The following is a 16,462-nucleotide window of genomic DNA, read 5'->3' on the forward strand; positions in this document are numbered from 1 at the left end:
AGGGACTCCAAAACTCCAAAAACTGTCATCCAATGAATCCTCAGGTATCATCAAGTCCCAAGGGATTACTGACTTCATTCACAAGACTGCATCAGGAAAGCGAGTCCCTTATATAATGGTTTGCAACCACATGTGCCTTTGCAAACCCACTAGTACCTATGGACTAGTACGGACTTGTATGGAACCTATAGCCGGTTCTATACAATTATAAATAAAGGCATAATGTAATGTCTGCCTTACATGTAACCCAGACGTTTGACCAAAAATACTGTCCATCGGATCTGCCCTTGACAGCAATTTCATGCATACAGAAAGTAAATGGAGACATCTAGTGGCTACATTCAAGTTAATACGACAGGTGCACTCACATATGGTTAAAATGACAGGAATACCTTGCCCTTACAAAATTAAATAATAATAATAATAATAATAATAATAATAATAATAATAATAATAATAATAATAATAATAAAAAAAAAAATGACATACAATAAATGCAAAGTAGCCTATATTTACTAAATATACTACTGTTTAATGCTGCCTTCTAAAGGCGAGGAAAAAATATTATATTTAGGCTATTGTTTTATTCTATTGACATCAGTAGCTTTAAAAATTAAGAAATTAATACAAACCTGTATATGGCTGTGTCAAGTAAATTATTTGAGAATACTTTATTTTCATTAGCGTCGTGTTTCTATCAGCACTTTGTCTGATGGTTATCAGGCACTTTTTTGTCAGTCTGTTTGAGAAAGATATTAATTGTGCTAAACAGATAACGACATAACGTACTCTGACAAATATTATATATACTATTATATGGATACATTTGTCATCGTTGAAATAATTGCACGCCCCTAGTGGGCGGGGACTCCCATAACAACAAACCGTCCGTTCCTCCAATCAAACGCCTCGGCACGGCCATCCGTGTGTGATGCTGACACAGTACTCGCTCGTGACAGAGGATCTGTTGTCTTGCAATAGCACACAAAGAGGACTGTTCACCATGCGGTTAAAGGCAAACCGTATGCTAATGCGGGGCAAAATAAGTCAGGTGACTGACGTGCGCAATGGCCTTTAACTAAAGCACGAGATCGCCGGCGTTTGTTTAGGTGTGGACGTCACAACACTCACTCGAACGAGACCTGACGCGCATCTCTCGTGCGAGCTCGCGGATATTTGGACGAATAAAGACCGAAGGCATGAAACTGACCGGAGTCCACGGCGTTCCTTGGGACGTTGAGAAGCTTGCAGTGGGGAGATAAAGAATGCAAGGTAAGGGCCTTTGTCCTCCGATGCACCTCTTATGTCTCAACCAGCGCGTGCATTATCTGTATTTTGGTTGTTTTATGCACAGACCATTTAAATCAGTATAACAGAATGTTGTATTTTTTTTACCCATGCGTTAAAAGATGTGTAATAACTTAACAAAATTCCGTGCCCCGTTCTGTCTATTAAAAGCATTTGGAAAAATCCAGCTTAGACTGGGATTTGTTGAGTCTTTGCAGGATTTTCTTAGCGAACACGTTAGATTCGAACACTTTCGTTAAATTAAAAGTTTAGGCCCAACAGTAATAATATTTAGGATGTTTAGTGTTTTAACAATTATACGAAGCAGTGACTCTGCAGTCAACCTAAATGTTACTTGTCAGTTTTATAAAACTGACATTTTTAAAGCCTGGGAGCAGCAGGTGCCTAATTCTTGGAAATGAGGGTAAGAACCAAGATTTATCAGTCACGCAAGGTAACAAGCTTATAATCTATTCCCCAGATTTAACCCGGCTGCAGCTGCAATCCTAAATTGAAAATGGCCTTATTATATCGACATGCTATCAAAAAGAATAGATAGTTTATGTTTTGCATATTTAATTGGTAATAGTTTTTCGTTATTTTAATATAGGAAACTTCACAGTAGCTCAAGTATGTATTTACATTGGTTTATAAGTTAATGCAAACCTAATAATTAAAATAAATAATAACTTTAATCATTTTAAAACATATACAAAGAATGCATTAACTGACAAGAGAGTCATGGACATGCCGATGTGTTGTTAGGGATGGCTGATTGCGATTTCACTTTTTAACGTTAGTTTGCAAACTTACTACGCTAAAAGTTCAATACCAACCGAGATATCGTTTATGGCGGTGTGATGCCCACAAAAACGACTCGTAGGGACGAGAAGGTGTTACTTTCTGGGTTTGTGATGCGGCAAACCCGGATAAATCCCGCCCCCGGGCACACGCAAAGAAGGGGGCGAGGCCATGACGGCATTTTAGCCAATCACAACACACTGAGCTATTTCTGAGGGAGGGGCTTAAAAACAGGAAATCGTCAGCGCGATCATATAGAAGGAACAGAGTAGTACTGAATTAAGGTAAATTATTAGAAAAAATAATGCGAGGCATTGCCACACACTATAAACACAATCAAGCGTAGATAAAACAACAACAATTGATTGAAACAGAATTTAAGTTTATTTGCTAGTTTTCCTGTCATATGGCTGAATCAATGAATTTATAATGCATGTTATAGGCCTGGCACTATCCTCAAATTAATGCAACCAATATTTTTCTAGCCTCAGTTGGCGGGATCCCTGAATTGACACCATGAAAGCAGGGAATTCAAGGTGTGCTTTCTCCCTGGGCTTCCTGGTGGGGAGCTGCACCTTGTACGTGTTTTTGAGACAGGTGTGGTTTGAGGAGAGCTTCAGCTGGGCGCGTGATGGCAAGAGCAACCCTGCTCCACTGGAGGCCGAACAAAACACCCCTAACCTTACCTGGAGAGTGGAAGGATCTGCCACGATCAACCTCAAACATCTTCACCAGCCAGGTGCTCAGCGCCCTCTAGTGCATCACTTATGTTACGTAAATAATGTAACACGATATAAAACACTGCAACATAATATCTGGTGCAAAGCTTTCACTTTCCACTCACATCATTGAGTTTCTAACTGAAGTTCACAGGGAAAAAGTAGTTTTTTGCAATGTAGCATTAGTGAAAAACGGATGTATTTAGGTACGTTGTAATTTATTACTTGAGTGAAAGCATTTGATCACATGGTAATTACTGAATTAAAAAAAAAAATATATATATATATATATATATATATATATATATATATATATATATATATATATATATATATATATATATATGTGTGTGTGTGTGTGTGTGTGTGTGTATATGTGTATTGCCTACTAATGGGTTAGTGTACATACCTTGATCATACCTTCGAAGTATGCTTTTATTGTATTAGACTGCAGAATAACTATAAAACTCATTTTAAAAATACAGGAGAGGATGGTCACATCGCAGATGAGCTGTTTAAGAAAGTGCGTATCCTGTGCTGGGTGATGACAGGCCCTAATAATCTGCAGTCAAAGGCTCGGCATGTGAAGGCGACTTGGAGTCGTCACTGTAACGTAGTGCTGTTCATGAGCTCTGAGGAAGATCGCAGCTTCCCCACTGTGGGTCTGGGCACAGGAGAAGGTCGTGACCAGCTGTACTGGAAGACCATTCGTGCCTTCCACTATGCTCTGAAGAACCACGGCGATGAGGCGGACTGGTTCCTCAAAGCCGATGATGACACTTTCGTCGTTGTGGACAACTTGCGCTGGGTCTTGTCAAACTACACTGCAGAGCAGCCCATATACTTTGGCAAGAGGTTCAAGCCGTATGCGAAGCAGGGCTACATGAGCGGAGGCGCAGGTTATGTGCTCAGCAAAGAGGCCCTGAGAAGGTTTGTGGAGGGGTTCAGCACTAAAGTGTGCGCTCATACCACCTCAGTGGAGGATCTAGCGATGGGCCAGTGTCTGGAGAAAATGGGGGTGGTTGCAGGGGACTCCAGGGACACAATGCACCGTGAAACCTTCCATCCTTTCATTCCTGAGCACCATCTTACAGGAAAGTTCTCCAAAACCTTCTGGTACTGGAACTACTGCTTCTACCCAATTGTAGAAGTAAGTCATGCTTGTTATTATTTTCATTATTTATTGATTTATTTAAAATAAGTCTTTCATGATCCCCAAGGCTAATCAAAAATGCAGTTAAAAAAGAGTATTATTGTGAAATATTGATACAATTCAGAACTTTTTCTTTCAAATTTATTACTGTATATTTTAAAATGCTATTTATCCCTGTAATGGCAAAGTTTAATTGTAAGCAGCCCATTCAGTGTGGCATGAGATAAAAAATCTTAATATGCTGAAATGGTGCTTAATATTTTTGTGAAACTCGTAATCGATTTTTTTCAGGATTCTTTGATTAATATTTTGAGTATTTGAAAAGCATTTGTTTAAAATAGAAACCCTTTGTAATATTATAAATGACTTTACTGTCACATTTGAGCAATTTAATGTGTCCCTGATGACTTTAATTTACCTCAAATTTTGGGTGGTAGTGTAGGATAAAATATGCACTCATTGTCATTTTTCTTTTGATATATTTTATGCCCTTCGTGTCTTTTGTGACATGCCCACATTCCACTGTTGCCATCTCCTACACACAGGAAGCACATTAGTTATTACATTTTTTGGGAAAAGTTTTAAGGACTTAACTACCATCTATGCCAGAGAGGAGAAAACGATTAAAGTGTCAAAAGTAATTTTCAATTCGATAGCATTGTGGGTATGAATAAAAATCAACAACATTGTTTGAGAAATATACTTGGAGAACAAACGTACCTCATAATTTTAGTCCTCTTGTTTTTAAAAGCCACACTGAACTAGAAACTCCTTCAGGTGATTGCAAGCCAAACCAACAATGGCTAGGTTTGATGGGGACCGCGTTTGTCAATAGTTTTTCTTTCATGTGCGTGATTATGCGAATTTGTGACTAGGCGGCTAACGCCTAGCAATACAAAACCCAAAAAATAAGCACGTTTTTGTATAAAAATACAAAGCTGTAAAGTTATCTTTTTTGGTCATTTGTAATTACACTGTAAACTTTAATGGATATAGAAAAAATAGCAAGACAATCATGCAAACGTTATTTGTTGCTTCAGTTAAGCATTATTCATTTACTTCAGTTGAAAGTGCCACACTATAACCCAGATTTTTTTCAAAGCATTTTGACACAAGTGTGTTGGTTGACCTTAACTTGTAATGATTTTTTTAATGTAAACCATCTGCGATCCCAGACCTGCATCACTTTCATTTGTCTTTTCCTACAGGGCCCACAGTGCTGCTCTGACCTAGCCGTGTCTTTCCACTATGTAGACCCTGTGCTAATGTACACTCTTGAGTACTACACTTACCGTCTCAGGCCTTACGGCTATCAACACCGCTACCAGCCTCCAGTGCCTGCTGTGCTGTCTTTAGCTTCCCACACTGGGAAACCCACCACAGAAGCTCAGAGATTAGAGGAGCGTGTTAAAGAAAAATCAGTTCCAACATACACCACGAAAGTGAAGACTACCGGAACAAGCCAGAAAGTCATAAATGCTGCCGAGGGGAGAAATGTAACAGAGAGAAGCACCGCATGATTGTGAATGTGATCGTTTCTTCTCGTTGTGAACGCATGTAGCATTGACAGACGTGAACTTTCAACTTGTGTAGCATTTTGAATCATCCAGACTGTGTACTGTGCAAATGGAGTGCTGAAGTGCTCACAGATCTGGGCTAATAACCAAAAGCTGTCAGTGCGAACTTCAACAATGAACTAATTTAGTCATTATTGCTGTTGATCGAGTAAATTGACTGGTCGTGCCAGTTATAAATCGACTGTAAATCACTTCGATTAAGTGTTTGCTACTCAACAGATTGTTAATATGGTCCCTGCTATTTAAATAAATTATTTTGCTGCCTTCTTGTCTGAGTACTGTGAAAGTGATCGATTCACAAGCGTCGTGGCTAAAGTACATGAAGGCTCCAATGGTTTTGTAATGAAAAGGTGACTTTAATATCACTGACGATCCTCTGGGTTTCTTTGATATTTCTTTATTTGGAAAGTTTTTGTTGGGATGTTGTCTGTGTTCCTTTACGAAAAAAAGACATGCTGTGTTTTAACAATCTACAGATATCCAAAGCACTAACATTCGGAAGTCAAGTAAATGTTAAATATTAGTATTGTGGACATCATGTTCCCTCTAGCATGATTAAGTTGACATCAAGTTCGAATGCATATGTGTTTGATGCAGATAATTATATATGTACAGTATTTTGCGGTGTCCCTGCATTTTATGCTTTTTTAAACATTTAAATCATAATACATTGTGAGATCAGATAGATAATATTTTTATTTACAAAAATCACGTTTTATACATTAGACATCAAAAATAACTTAAATATATTGATATGCAGGGGACGTAAGTGGATATGTAAATGTGGCGATATATAATCTAGGATAATGCATAATTTGTAGTACAATGAAACGAATCACGCCATAGGAAATCATGTTTATTTGATTCGTCTTATATAAATATTTTCTTTTGCTCTATTACTTTCGTAAAATAAATTATGACTTTTTTTTGTTGCTCCAAAGAAATGACTTGAAAAGAAGCTGTCATGACAGGGTGGGATAGATGATTCACTGGATATGAAACGATTCATTTTCCTATAACCCACGACGAAACCTGCAACAAATCGTAAAAAAATGAAAATACTATAAATAAGTATAAATATTCACATTTTGTAACAACGTATAGACATGCTTCAGCAACAAATGCTGTGTTGTAATAGCTGAAGAAAGCCTCCAGATGGCAGAGCAGCTTTATTGCTCATTTGCTCACCTCAGTTTGCATTTGTTGAAGAAGATGCCTCCGCTGGAGCCCGTTTCTGGATACTCTTTCCTCCATGGACGCCCAGTTTCTGAAAACACAAACACAGTAAGTCTGAGATGCGCGATAGACCGAATAATTTTATGAAGCCAGCGTTGATGTCGGTTACGTTGGTCATGTGTTTAAGGTTTAGCCCATACGGTTAAATTAAGACATAACCGTTACAGATATGTAGACTAATTTTAACTGAACTGGTTTAAGTTTCACGAACCGTAATTGTATACTGTATACTTCATTTCGAGACGGACGTTACTGAAAGTGATATAAACATACAGATTTCGATTTTAAAATTTAGCGAGTTATTCTTTAGATGATTCAGATTTAATACGGCAACTCGTGTGTCTCATTGATTAAATAGTTACTTCAAATGACAAACTCATAGGAGTCATTTGTTCGTAAACCAATTAACGCTGCTTGTGGTGTATATTTTGATTCACTAAAAAGAACCGGCTCCTTGGAGTCACTCGTTTTTGAATCAAGCTGGGTTGGTCAAGCGGCATGTTTTTGATTCCCTAAAAAAGAATCAGCTCATAAGAGTCATTTGTTCGCGAATCGAACAAATCGCGCTTTAGGTTTATTTTGTGCACCCCGCAAGGACAACTCAGTATATTCAAACGTTTCGTATTAAACCCACCAAAATAATTCGTGTAGATTTAAAATGATATCAAAATAATGGCCATCGGAAGGTAACGTTATTTATTATTTCACAAACATCACTGAATTGAAGACAAAATTTTTTTTTTTTTACCAGGGTCAGCGCTTCGTCGCCCCATGAGTCCAACAAAGATATCGTGCATTTCTCCTAAAAGAAAACAGACATTTTTATTTTTATTATTATTTTTTTTAAACACAGGGTATCTGAAAGCACAAAAAGTGCACAGCGCCTTACTTTTACGCTGAGGTGGTATATCGTCTGTGTCTGGGGAAAAATATAAACACGTAGTAGAAAAAAAAAAGATGTAAATCCTACACAACATTACAAGAATAGCAAGAATATCCGTTCACTCACCGGCGTTCCTGCGCCCCATTAATCCGACGAAACTGTCATAATCTATGTCATTATACCTCTTCAGCAAGTTATGAGCCGACAGCCGAAAACTCGGACTCTCCTGTGCATGAAATGACATTTTTATTATACAGCTCAGGCAAACCTAGGTATTTTTACATTTTAGATGATCATAACCTGTCACTTACGCCTGAAACTGATCTCTGAGACTCTGACTGCTGACAGCTCGACTCACTCCATCGGGTTTCCAGCACCAAAACCAAAAACAGTAACACTAGCCCACGGTACATCTTTACAGATAAGTCTGAGGAGACAATATTTCAAACACTAAAACAGTTTACATCATTGCAAAGTGCTTGTATGTTATTTAATCTCTCGAAGTGGCATTCAGTATAATTTACCACTAAACCATCAGTATGAAAAAAATGATAGTTTAGGAAAAAAAAGTGAAAATGTCATTTGAAACGCAAAGTATTGGACTCACCTGAACTGAGGATAGTGCTATGAGGAAACAGCTGAGTTCAAGTTTGTGGTCGAGGAGTTAAATCCTTTTGTGATGGACTCTCAGACGAGACACAGAGACAAGGATTCTCTCCTGTCTGATTGTTAAATGATAGCAACATGTGCGTAAGTCCAATCAGATGTCGCAGTGTAGGTGTGGTTTAAGCGTTTGTAGTCTGCATCAGCAATGACCGTGCAATTGAGATCCTGACATCAGAGGCGTGAGGCATTCCTTAAAAGGACAAACCATAGCCTCTTTTGTTAAACCCCTCTCAACAATTACTCAGATTTGAATTCTCGCAACTTTAATCCCATATCTGTAACTTTGCCAGTTTTTTTTTTTTTTTTTGTATCTTCAAGGTTACAGAGTACCGGGCTTGGATGAAACCGGGTCTCCTGCGTCTGTGGGTCAGACTCAGACATTCGCGTGAGAGCGTGTCTAAATGTCATGTGTGTTGACTCATTAAGATTATGCTGATATCTGTCCGAATGCTACTTTCTCTGCTAAGTAGGGCCTTATTGTCATATTTTCCTCCTGACTGACTAATTGGTGCTGTCGCTGGCGGGGAATGTAATCTCTCAAGGAAGCAATTACACAGATGGAGCGGTGGATGATGAGAACGGTGTCTCGCGGACTCTATGGACATCTTGAGGGGGGCATCTAACCGACTTGGCGACATGCAGGGTTGATTAGTGGGAACATCCATTAGTTGCTGCCCACACTCAGTATGCAGCATGCAAAGGGCAGCTGTGCTTTGAAGTTTCCGTTAGAGAACAGATTTGATCAGTTCATCAAAAGACGCCTATGATAGCAACAGCTCAGGCAGCACTAACCCACTTCCACATCAACATGATAAAACCTGCGAGACTCAGACACATTCGTCAGCATCATTGCATTTATTTTCCATTGTTGTTCATTTTTATCATCATTGTTTCTGACGTTATCTATAGGAAAACCTTTAACACGCTGTCCTCTTGAGTGTGAAGAACGTGTTTACCAGAGTTGTGTACAGTTTAACTCTAAATTGACACAAAGTCTATTTTGTTGTATAGCAGTGATATCATTTTATTCATATGACTTGCATTTTAAAAAAGTAGTTACAATTTTAGTTGTGGGTAGATTTCTAAAAATGTATATAAAATACATAGAATTAAGTATAGCTCAAGCCTGTTAACTTACTGACCTATTGCTAAAGACAATGCAAATCTCTTAATATTACCCCTAAAATGTGTGTAATGACACTACTGATGAGGATCGTATGATCTTAGAATAAAATCTGTATACAAGTCCAAGATATTTAAAGTGTACATGAAGTATACGTACAATAGTTCCCAAATGTTGGAAAAACAAATTTCTCTCATTTTCTCAAATTGTTTATACACACTGTAGAATAGGTCATTCCAGGATGACAGCTTTTAATACCAGGAGAAGATCCTCCAATATGTTCTCTCTGCCAAACTCTATTATTTCTGAAGCATGTTTTATTAGATTGTGCTGGTTTTAACCTTGTGAGATTTTTTATTTTTATTCAGTTAACTCTCACACTTTAAATTAGTTGACCTTAACTACTATGTATTTACATCACAATTAAGTACAATGTATTTTTTGTGTTCATTTTGCATTGCAAAGCACTTTTGCTGCTGTTGAGGAGTGATATGGGTCAGGTCGGGACAGGTTTGTTGGTCTGGGTTGGTTTAAGGGTGGGTTATGGTGTAAGGGATAAGTCAGCAGTTCATATGTAAATGTAATTACAGAAATTAATTACAGATGTAATTACATATATATTTGAAAATGCCTATAAGTAAAAACATGTTATACGCAATAAGTGCATTGTACCGAATAATACATTTAAATGTAAGTAGTAAAGGCTGCCTAATATAAAATGGGACCATTTACTCTTTTGAAATATACTTCAAATATACTTCAGTACATCTTTAGCTGATCTTAAGCACTAATTTCACACAATTAAAGTGTGTTAAGTACAAAATTTGTTGTTCCAGTTTAGCGGATATAAGTTTATCAAAGATTAGTTCATTTCAAATACATTTTAGTATATTTATTTTTCAAGGTGATTTACAGAAGTAGAACATTTTAACTTATCGTTACAGAAAAATGTAAAATGTAACCTACCTACTTAACTGTATTCCATATTTTTATGGACTATATTTAAAACTTAGAATTGCTAACACTTCTGTTGTCTCATTGAGACAAACGGCTTGTTGCATTTCAAAATATTTATGTAAATAAAGGCGTAGTACAAAATTTCTGAATGTCAGCACAAATGGTTATGACATTAAAGACTGCGAACTGATGTTTAAACAATGTCCAAAGGACCCTTGCTCTCTGCCACCTTGCGTTCTGTTTCAAACGAGACATGGAAATGCATAATATTTTCCAGCGCTGACAGGGGAGAATAAATATCTGGAAGCAAATTACTTTGCAAATAGAGGGCATATTATAAATGATAGTCAAGAGCAGCTGATGATTGGGAGCCCTGTGGAGAAAGCAGGCATAAATAAGTCGGGGAGTAATATTGTAAATACGAACAATAATGTTTACAGTCCAAATTTCGAAATTCTGCGTTTGTTAAAACCCGTGACGGCAATTTCTGTTTGTGCTTGCACAAGGCTTATAAAGCATTTCGACAAACAATGGAGCCAGAGCTCTGCCCGCATGCCAATTATTTTTCACTGCAAGGGACGTTGGCAAATATGCTGTACCTCTACTATGCAAACCATGTGTGTTTCATAATGCTTTTGATGCAGATGTTTGGACTTCATCGCTGACTGTGTTGATCCACAGGAGACAGTTCTATGCAGACCGAGCTGTGACTTGCGGGGACATGTCGTCTACAACAAAGGGCAGGTCGGAGTTCCAAATGGCTGGTTTTCCCAAAGGTTAGCGGATTAGCATTAAGATGTTTTAGTAATGAGTACCAACCCATATATGTCTCTTCCTGCTCTGCATGGATCACCCAGCAGGTCAGATTAAGGATATGGGGATGGATGGGACACAGATCTGACAGCAGTAGGGGAAGAAAAAGTAATTAATTGCATTCTTCCATAATTAATGACTTCTTTCCCTTAATCACAGAGCCACATCCTGGGAGTATCAATGAGAACACCATAGGGCTGTTTATTTGGAGCATGCTAGGGTGGAGGGTCCCTACCGCTGAGAGGATGACGACAGGAAGAGGATGCCATAGTGGTAAATTCATGACAGTATTAGATACCGTTCAGCGCTCTCAAAACGTGAGAGAAAGCTGTGTATTGCTGCCAAGGAAGATTTTACTGCAATTATCTCAGGTTGTCATCTAAAGTATATATTTACCGTAGGATGCGCATGAGAAATCAGGAATCGGTGCATCAAAATCAGTCCTGATGTTCACGTTTCTATTGATTTCCTATGAGATAGAACAGCTTTTTTTTTTTGCTTAATGTGAAATGGAGCGCTTACTTTATTTGTGGCAGCTGGTGTTTGGAAATCATCTTATCTGTACCTGCTAATGTCATGAGCTTTTCACACTTTTTGTTCGAGTTGTTTGTCTTAACTCTTAGTAACGGCTCACAGCGAGCAATGTTTACACTAGAAATCAGAGTTTATTCGCTTTACAGCACATAGAAACATCTTTCTCGGGGGGCGTGCGGTCTCTCATCTTCTTGGTTTGCATTTTCTTGATGTTTTTTAAGAAATTGTGTACGTGATGTGTTTTTCTGTGCACGCAAAGGGAAGTAAATGAGATTTGACACATGATGGAATAGTGACTGACAAGTCAAATTACTGGTCTCAGCTATGCTCAGGAGCAGCAGGGTGTTGGCAATGGCGCTCTGCAGACCTGGACAAACACGGCTAATTAAGATCCATAGCATGTTAAATGGAGACCGGAAGGGTGACTAAAGACAAACAATCCCTATTGAGTAATATGATGATTAGATTTACTCCAGAAATATATATTTTATACTGGGGCATAAATCTTTTCCATTTCAAATATACATTTCATAAAGATGATTCAGTATTTCAGTAGGCTCTAGTTGTAATGTGAATGACATATACGCTTGCTGATATGGCTACAGATCACAGCATGGCAAAATCTTAGCCTTTGCTCACTTGACACTCGAATTGCAAATGACATTACTGGAGGTATTGGTATGTAGATCAGGGATTTTCAAAATGGAGTCGAGGGACCCAAAGAGGTGTATAAGGTCTGGGAAGGATTTCAAAAGGATTTTTATTTTTACAAATATATTTTAGGACTTTTTTTTTTTCTTTAATTTCAAAAATAAGATACAATAAAATATGTTTAACACTGATCATTTTTAACTTTCATCAAATTTGATATTCTGTTTCATTGTGCTTTTTGGAAAAAGCATTTTTACCTACAGTTTCATGTCAGTACAATGACATATAAGCCAATAATTTAATTTAGGTAAAAAAGCGTAACAAAAAAAAATAAAATTTTTTATTTCATATTGCTATTTTTAAAATCTCTCTCTAAAAGATATTTTAAGTATCACTGTTTTATAAGCAAACACAAGTCACACTTCACTATTCACTATTTGCCTCAGTGAACTCATAATTTACTGCTTATACATAACTGCCTTCCCTCATTTTTCATCGTCATAGTTATCATAGTTTCCTCAATGAAAAAGTTTGAAAAACTTGTGATGTAGGTGATGCTATGAGCTATCGTCCTCTTGCGTCATTGCCACCCATGTTTCTTCGATTGGCTTCCTGCAGCCAGGCTCCTGACTGGAGTGGGTGTAAGAGAGGCAGGCACGGTAACTAACAGGCGTATGATGAAGCACACCTGAAGTTAATGCCACCTCACCAAATGCTGTTAAATGCCAAGCATTTTGTTTTTTTCCTGTGTTAACACAGTGGTGTCCTCACAGGTCCAGAACACATCACGGCCACAAACACACACACACACACACACACACACACACACACACACACATATATATATATATATATATATATATATATATATATATATATATATATATATTTAGATGAACTTTTGTGGTTATTGCCTTAAATGTTTTTAGATGTGCACTGTAGCTAAATCCATTTAAAAGCATTTTATATGCATAAATCAACAGCAACCGCCATAAAAAAAAATTCAAGGAACGCCTGTTGCAAATAAAGCATCGTTTTGACCTCCATGTCTATGTGCAGATCACATCTATAATGTAGCAAATTACGAAGGCTGGAGGCTGTTGTTCCTCGCCTCTGCTATGTTGGCAGGGGCAGCGGAAGGCCACGAAACCCCTATCTTTGCAACTTTGTGTACGAATTTTCACATTACAGTTCGAAGCCTTCTGTCTATTGAAGCATTAGAATGGACTTGAGCTCAAGGACAGAAAGACACTCATGCTGTCTGCAGCCTCACTTCCCCTCGCAGGTTTGTGCTGGCTTTTATGGACAGAGGAGAAAAAGCAGCAAAGTAGCCCGATTCAGAAAGAGGAAGGCAGATGCAGGAGAGTGGCGCGGAAAGCAGAGGAAACTCAAGTTATTAAAAGCCGGGCCCGGAGGATGGTCAGCAAAGCAACAAGGCTTAGGGGAGCTAAATGTGAAGACAGGCTTGGCCGGGGCATCCAAGGGTTGATAGGCAATGATGCATTGGGGGTGGCTGCGTTCTGTAAGGGACGTGTCTGACAGTAGGGTGAGCTCAATGTAGCTCCGAACCCCCCGCTGCTCATGTCACCCAGAGGCGACACAACAGAGCCATAAATAAAATGGACAAGAGGAAGCCCAGTCCTTCCCCTGCATGTGTGACCTCACACGCGTTACGCTAATTTGATTGATTAGCTGGAATAACTTGAGAGACTTAGTCATCTCCCCTTTTGAGCTGCTTCTACCCACAGGTCTTTGCGATGAACTGCGATTTGACATCTCTCCCCCTTCTCGATAGCTTTTAGGGTTTTATGGTCATCTAAATGTTAATTTAAGTCTGATTGCGTCCTCTTATCGAAAGAGTTGAATGTTCTGCACTTAGAGACATTTAGGGTTGTTAGGCAGCGTGTTGTGTCGTTAAGGCACATCTCCCATCTGTTGCATACATATCTCCTCATCAGCGCTTTGTTACAGTTTTTCGCAGGACAAAATGATTCCGTCTTTGCACATAAGTGGAAAACCAATCGCGTGATTTCATTTAGCCCTTTAAAATGCTGTTTGGAGATCGGCCTGTCATGGTAATGCTGAGAACTGTGTCGTGATATCAGCATATGATGAGCAGGGTTTATGGACATTCGGATCTTCAGTAATCAGCGTGTCTCTGTCTGTTCTAGCTGTACTTTTCCATGGTTATTTTTTTTTTTATTGCTGTTCTGTCCCTTTGAACTGACGCAATTTTCAGTTAAGACATCACAGGATTACACTAGAATATTGACGAAATAAATTTGCGGTGTGCTACAAAAGGAAAACTTTAATCGATTATTAAGTTTGAATACCTTCTGAGAATTGGCATTGGCTTTTCAATTATTAGATTAATTGCATTTATTTAATTTCATTGTACATATCTGTTTTAGTGAATATAGCAACCGATAATTGTTAGAAAAAGTACTTTAGTATTGCCTAAATTATTAACAGTAATTAAATGGTGATATTTCATAGATACATCTCCATGTAGTTCACATGGGAAGGCTATTGTCCCAAAATTAAATCACAATCAAAAATCAGAAATGCAAGTATAATTTTGCACAAATCTAACTACACACTGGCTTGATGGCAGTGCCCTTTGGATTCTGTTCTTTTCGTTGAGCTATAATTAAGGTATTTAGGTGTTGATTAGAGCAGCTGGGACAGACTCTGTGACAGTGATTGTCACGGTAAACAGATCCTGTGTATTGAGCCAGGCTCCTCTTTTTCACAGAATCCAGGTGTCACATGGGTGCCGTACTCTATAAATACATCAGAGAGTAATAGATGTGTAATAGATGAGCCAAAACTTTTTGTTTTGTATGTAAAATTTATGACTTTACAAATCCGAGTTTTAAAATGAACAGTGTGTTATTTTGAGGATGTTTTCTCCAATCAAAAAAGTTAGAATTTCCTAAAAGCACAGTTATAATTTATTGACAGGTACATTAAAGGTCAGATATTTTCCTTAAATTCTGGTTCTAGTTTTATCTTTGTGCGTGTCATGTACTCTTCATGACTTTCTTTCCTCTGTGAAGCAAAATAAGTATTCTGGCAGAGTACAAAAGCGGTATCTCAGCTTCTTTTTTCGTGTTTATCAAAAGAAAGGATCGGTCGAATTGGTTTGGAAATATTCAAAGAATTAAAATTTTGGGTGAAATGCTTTAGTGAAACTGTCAAATAGATTAATACAAGAAATAATTTTGACTTGTCCTTTAGGAACACACTGAGAACTGAAAAACGCCAGCTGATGTGCAGGAGGAAATGTTGTATTTTTCCTAAAACATGTCTGCAAACTTTGTGCTATCATCCAAGGCCCATATTCATAAAAAAATCTATGTGTTAAGAGTTGCTTCTAATAACAAAATTCTTAGAAATTCATCAAAATGTGGGTCCTACCTCTTAATTCAGAAAGCATCTTAACGCTTAAAAGAGATCTTAAGGTCCAAAATTGATAGAAGTGCAAATGAGGACTTTTAAGAGGCTATCTTTGAGAAAAAAGTGAAGAAAAAATTTCTTGGACAACCAACAAATCACATTTTTCAAAAGATTGTGTCATAGCTAGCAACTGGGTCAGCCCTGCCTCCTCATTAAGATAAAAGTTTTTGTCTTTTCCTTTCTGAGTTGCTCTCAGATTGGTTCTGAGTCACTTTTAAGCTAAGAATACTAGAAATTTTAAACTAAATTAGGAGCTCTTTGAGAGGATTCTTCTAAAAAAAAGAAAAAAAGAATACAGGCCCCGGAGTCCAATTTACACTTATTATAGTCCAGTCCACAATTTTGTTTAGCAAAACCTATTTCTCGATACTCATTTTGCAACCTTTCTTATTAAGGGTGCATTCTATTTAGATCCTTTCTATGCCAGTCAGGAGCAATGAAGTGATATTAACAATGATTAAAAATGCACCTTTACGTCATCCTTCCTGTTATTGTTGCACAATGGCTGACATTAATGGATATTCGTTGCACAGATAAACCTAATTTGAGATCTTTACACATGATTTGGCCACACTAATAACCACTTTTGCAATGTAAACAAAA

At 37.8% G+C, this 16,462-nt stretch overlaps 2 protein-coding genes across 2 annotated transcripts; one reads left to right on the plus strand and one right to left on the minus strand.

The window, feature by feature from the left end:
- The first annotated feature begins 914 nt into the window (after positions 1-914).
- Positions 915-6,073, plus strand: c1galt1a (core 1 synthase, glycoprotein-N-acetylgalactosamine 3-beta-galactosyltransferase, 1a). Its single transcript, XM_043224074.1, has 4 exons — positions 915-1,272; positions 2,574-2,827; positions 3,293-3,957; positions 5,169-6,073. The coding sequence occupies exons 2-4, from the start codon at positions 2,605-2,607 to the stop codon at positions 5,478-5,480; spliced, it is 1,200 nt and encodes a 399-aa protein (XP_043080009.1). The 5' UTR covers positions 915-1,272; positions 2,574-2,604; the 3' UTR covers positions 5,481-6,073.
- Positions 6,074-6,210: 137 nt separating this feature from the next.
- On the minus strand, positions 6,211-8,430 carry tac3a (tachykinin precursor 3a). Its single transcript, XM_043224075.1, has 7 exons — positions 8,264-8,430; positions 7,968-8,083; positions 7,783-7,882; positions 7,663-7,692; positions 7,522-7,575; positions 6,726-6,804; positions 6,211-6,569 (listed from the first exon to the last, which is right to left on the minus strand). The coding sequence occupies exons 2-7, from the start codon at positions 8,067-8,069 to the stop codon at positions 6,551-6,553; spliced, it is 384 nt and encodes a 127-aa protein (XP_043080010.1). The 5' UTR covers positions 8,070-8,083; positions 8,264-8,430; the 3' UTR covers positions 6,211-6,550.
- Positions 8,431-16,462: the final 8,032 nt, after the last annotated feature.

The sequence above is a fragment of the Puntigrus tetrazona genome, chromosome 23 (genome assembly GCF_018831695.1).
Source record: "Puntigrus tetrazona isolate hp1 chromosome 23, ASM1883169v1, whole genome shotgun sequence".
Taxonomy (NCBI): domain Eukaryota; kingdom Metazoa; phylum Chordata; class Actinopteri; order Cypriniformes; family Cyprinidae; genus Puntigrus; species Puntigrus tetrazona.

Coding starts and splice junctions, on each gene's coding strand:
- c1galt1a (XM_043224074.1), top strand. CDS start 2,605: ATGAAAGCAGGGAATTCAAGGTGTGCTTTCTCCCTGGGCTTCCTGGTG. Junction 2,828..3,292: donor CAAACATCTTCACCAGCCAG/GTGCTCAGCGCC, acceptor TTAAAAATACAG/GAGAGGATGGTCACATCGCA. Junction 3,958..5,168: donor GCTTCTACCCAATTGTAGAA/GTAAGTCATGCT, acceptor CTTTTCCTACAG/GGCCCACAGTGCTGCTCTGA.
- tac3a (XM_043224075.1), bottom strand. CDS start 8,069: ATGTACCGTGGGCTAGTGTTACTGTTTTTGGTTTTGGTGCTGGAAACC. Junction 7,576..7,662: donor TATACCACCTCAGCGTAAAA/GTAAGGCGCTGT, acceptor GTTTTCTTTTAG/GAGAAATGCACGATATCTTT. Junction 6,805..7,521: donor GCGACGAAGCGCTGACCCTG/GTAAAAAAAAAA, acceptor TTGTGTTTTCAG/AAACTGGGCGTCCATGGAGG.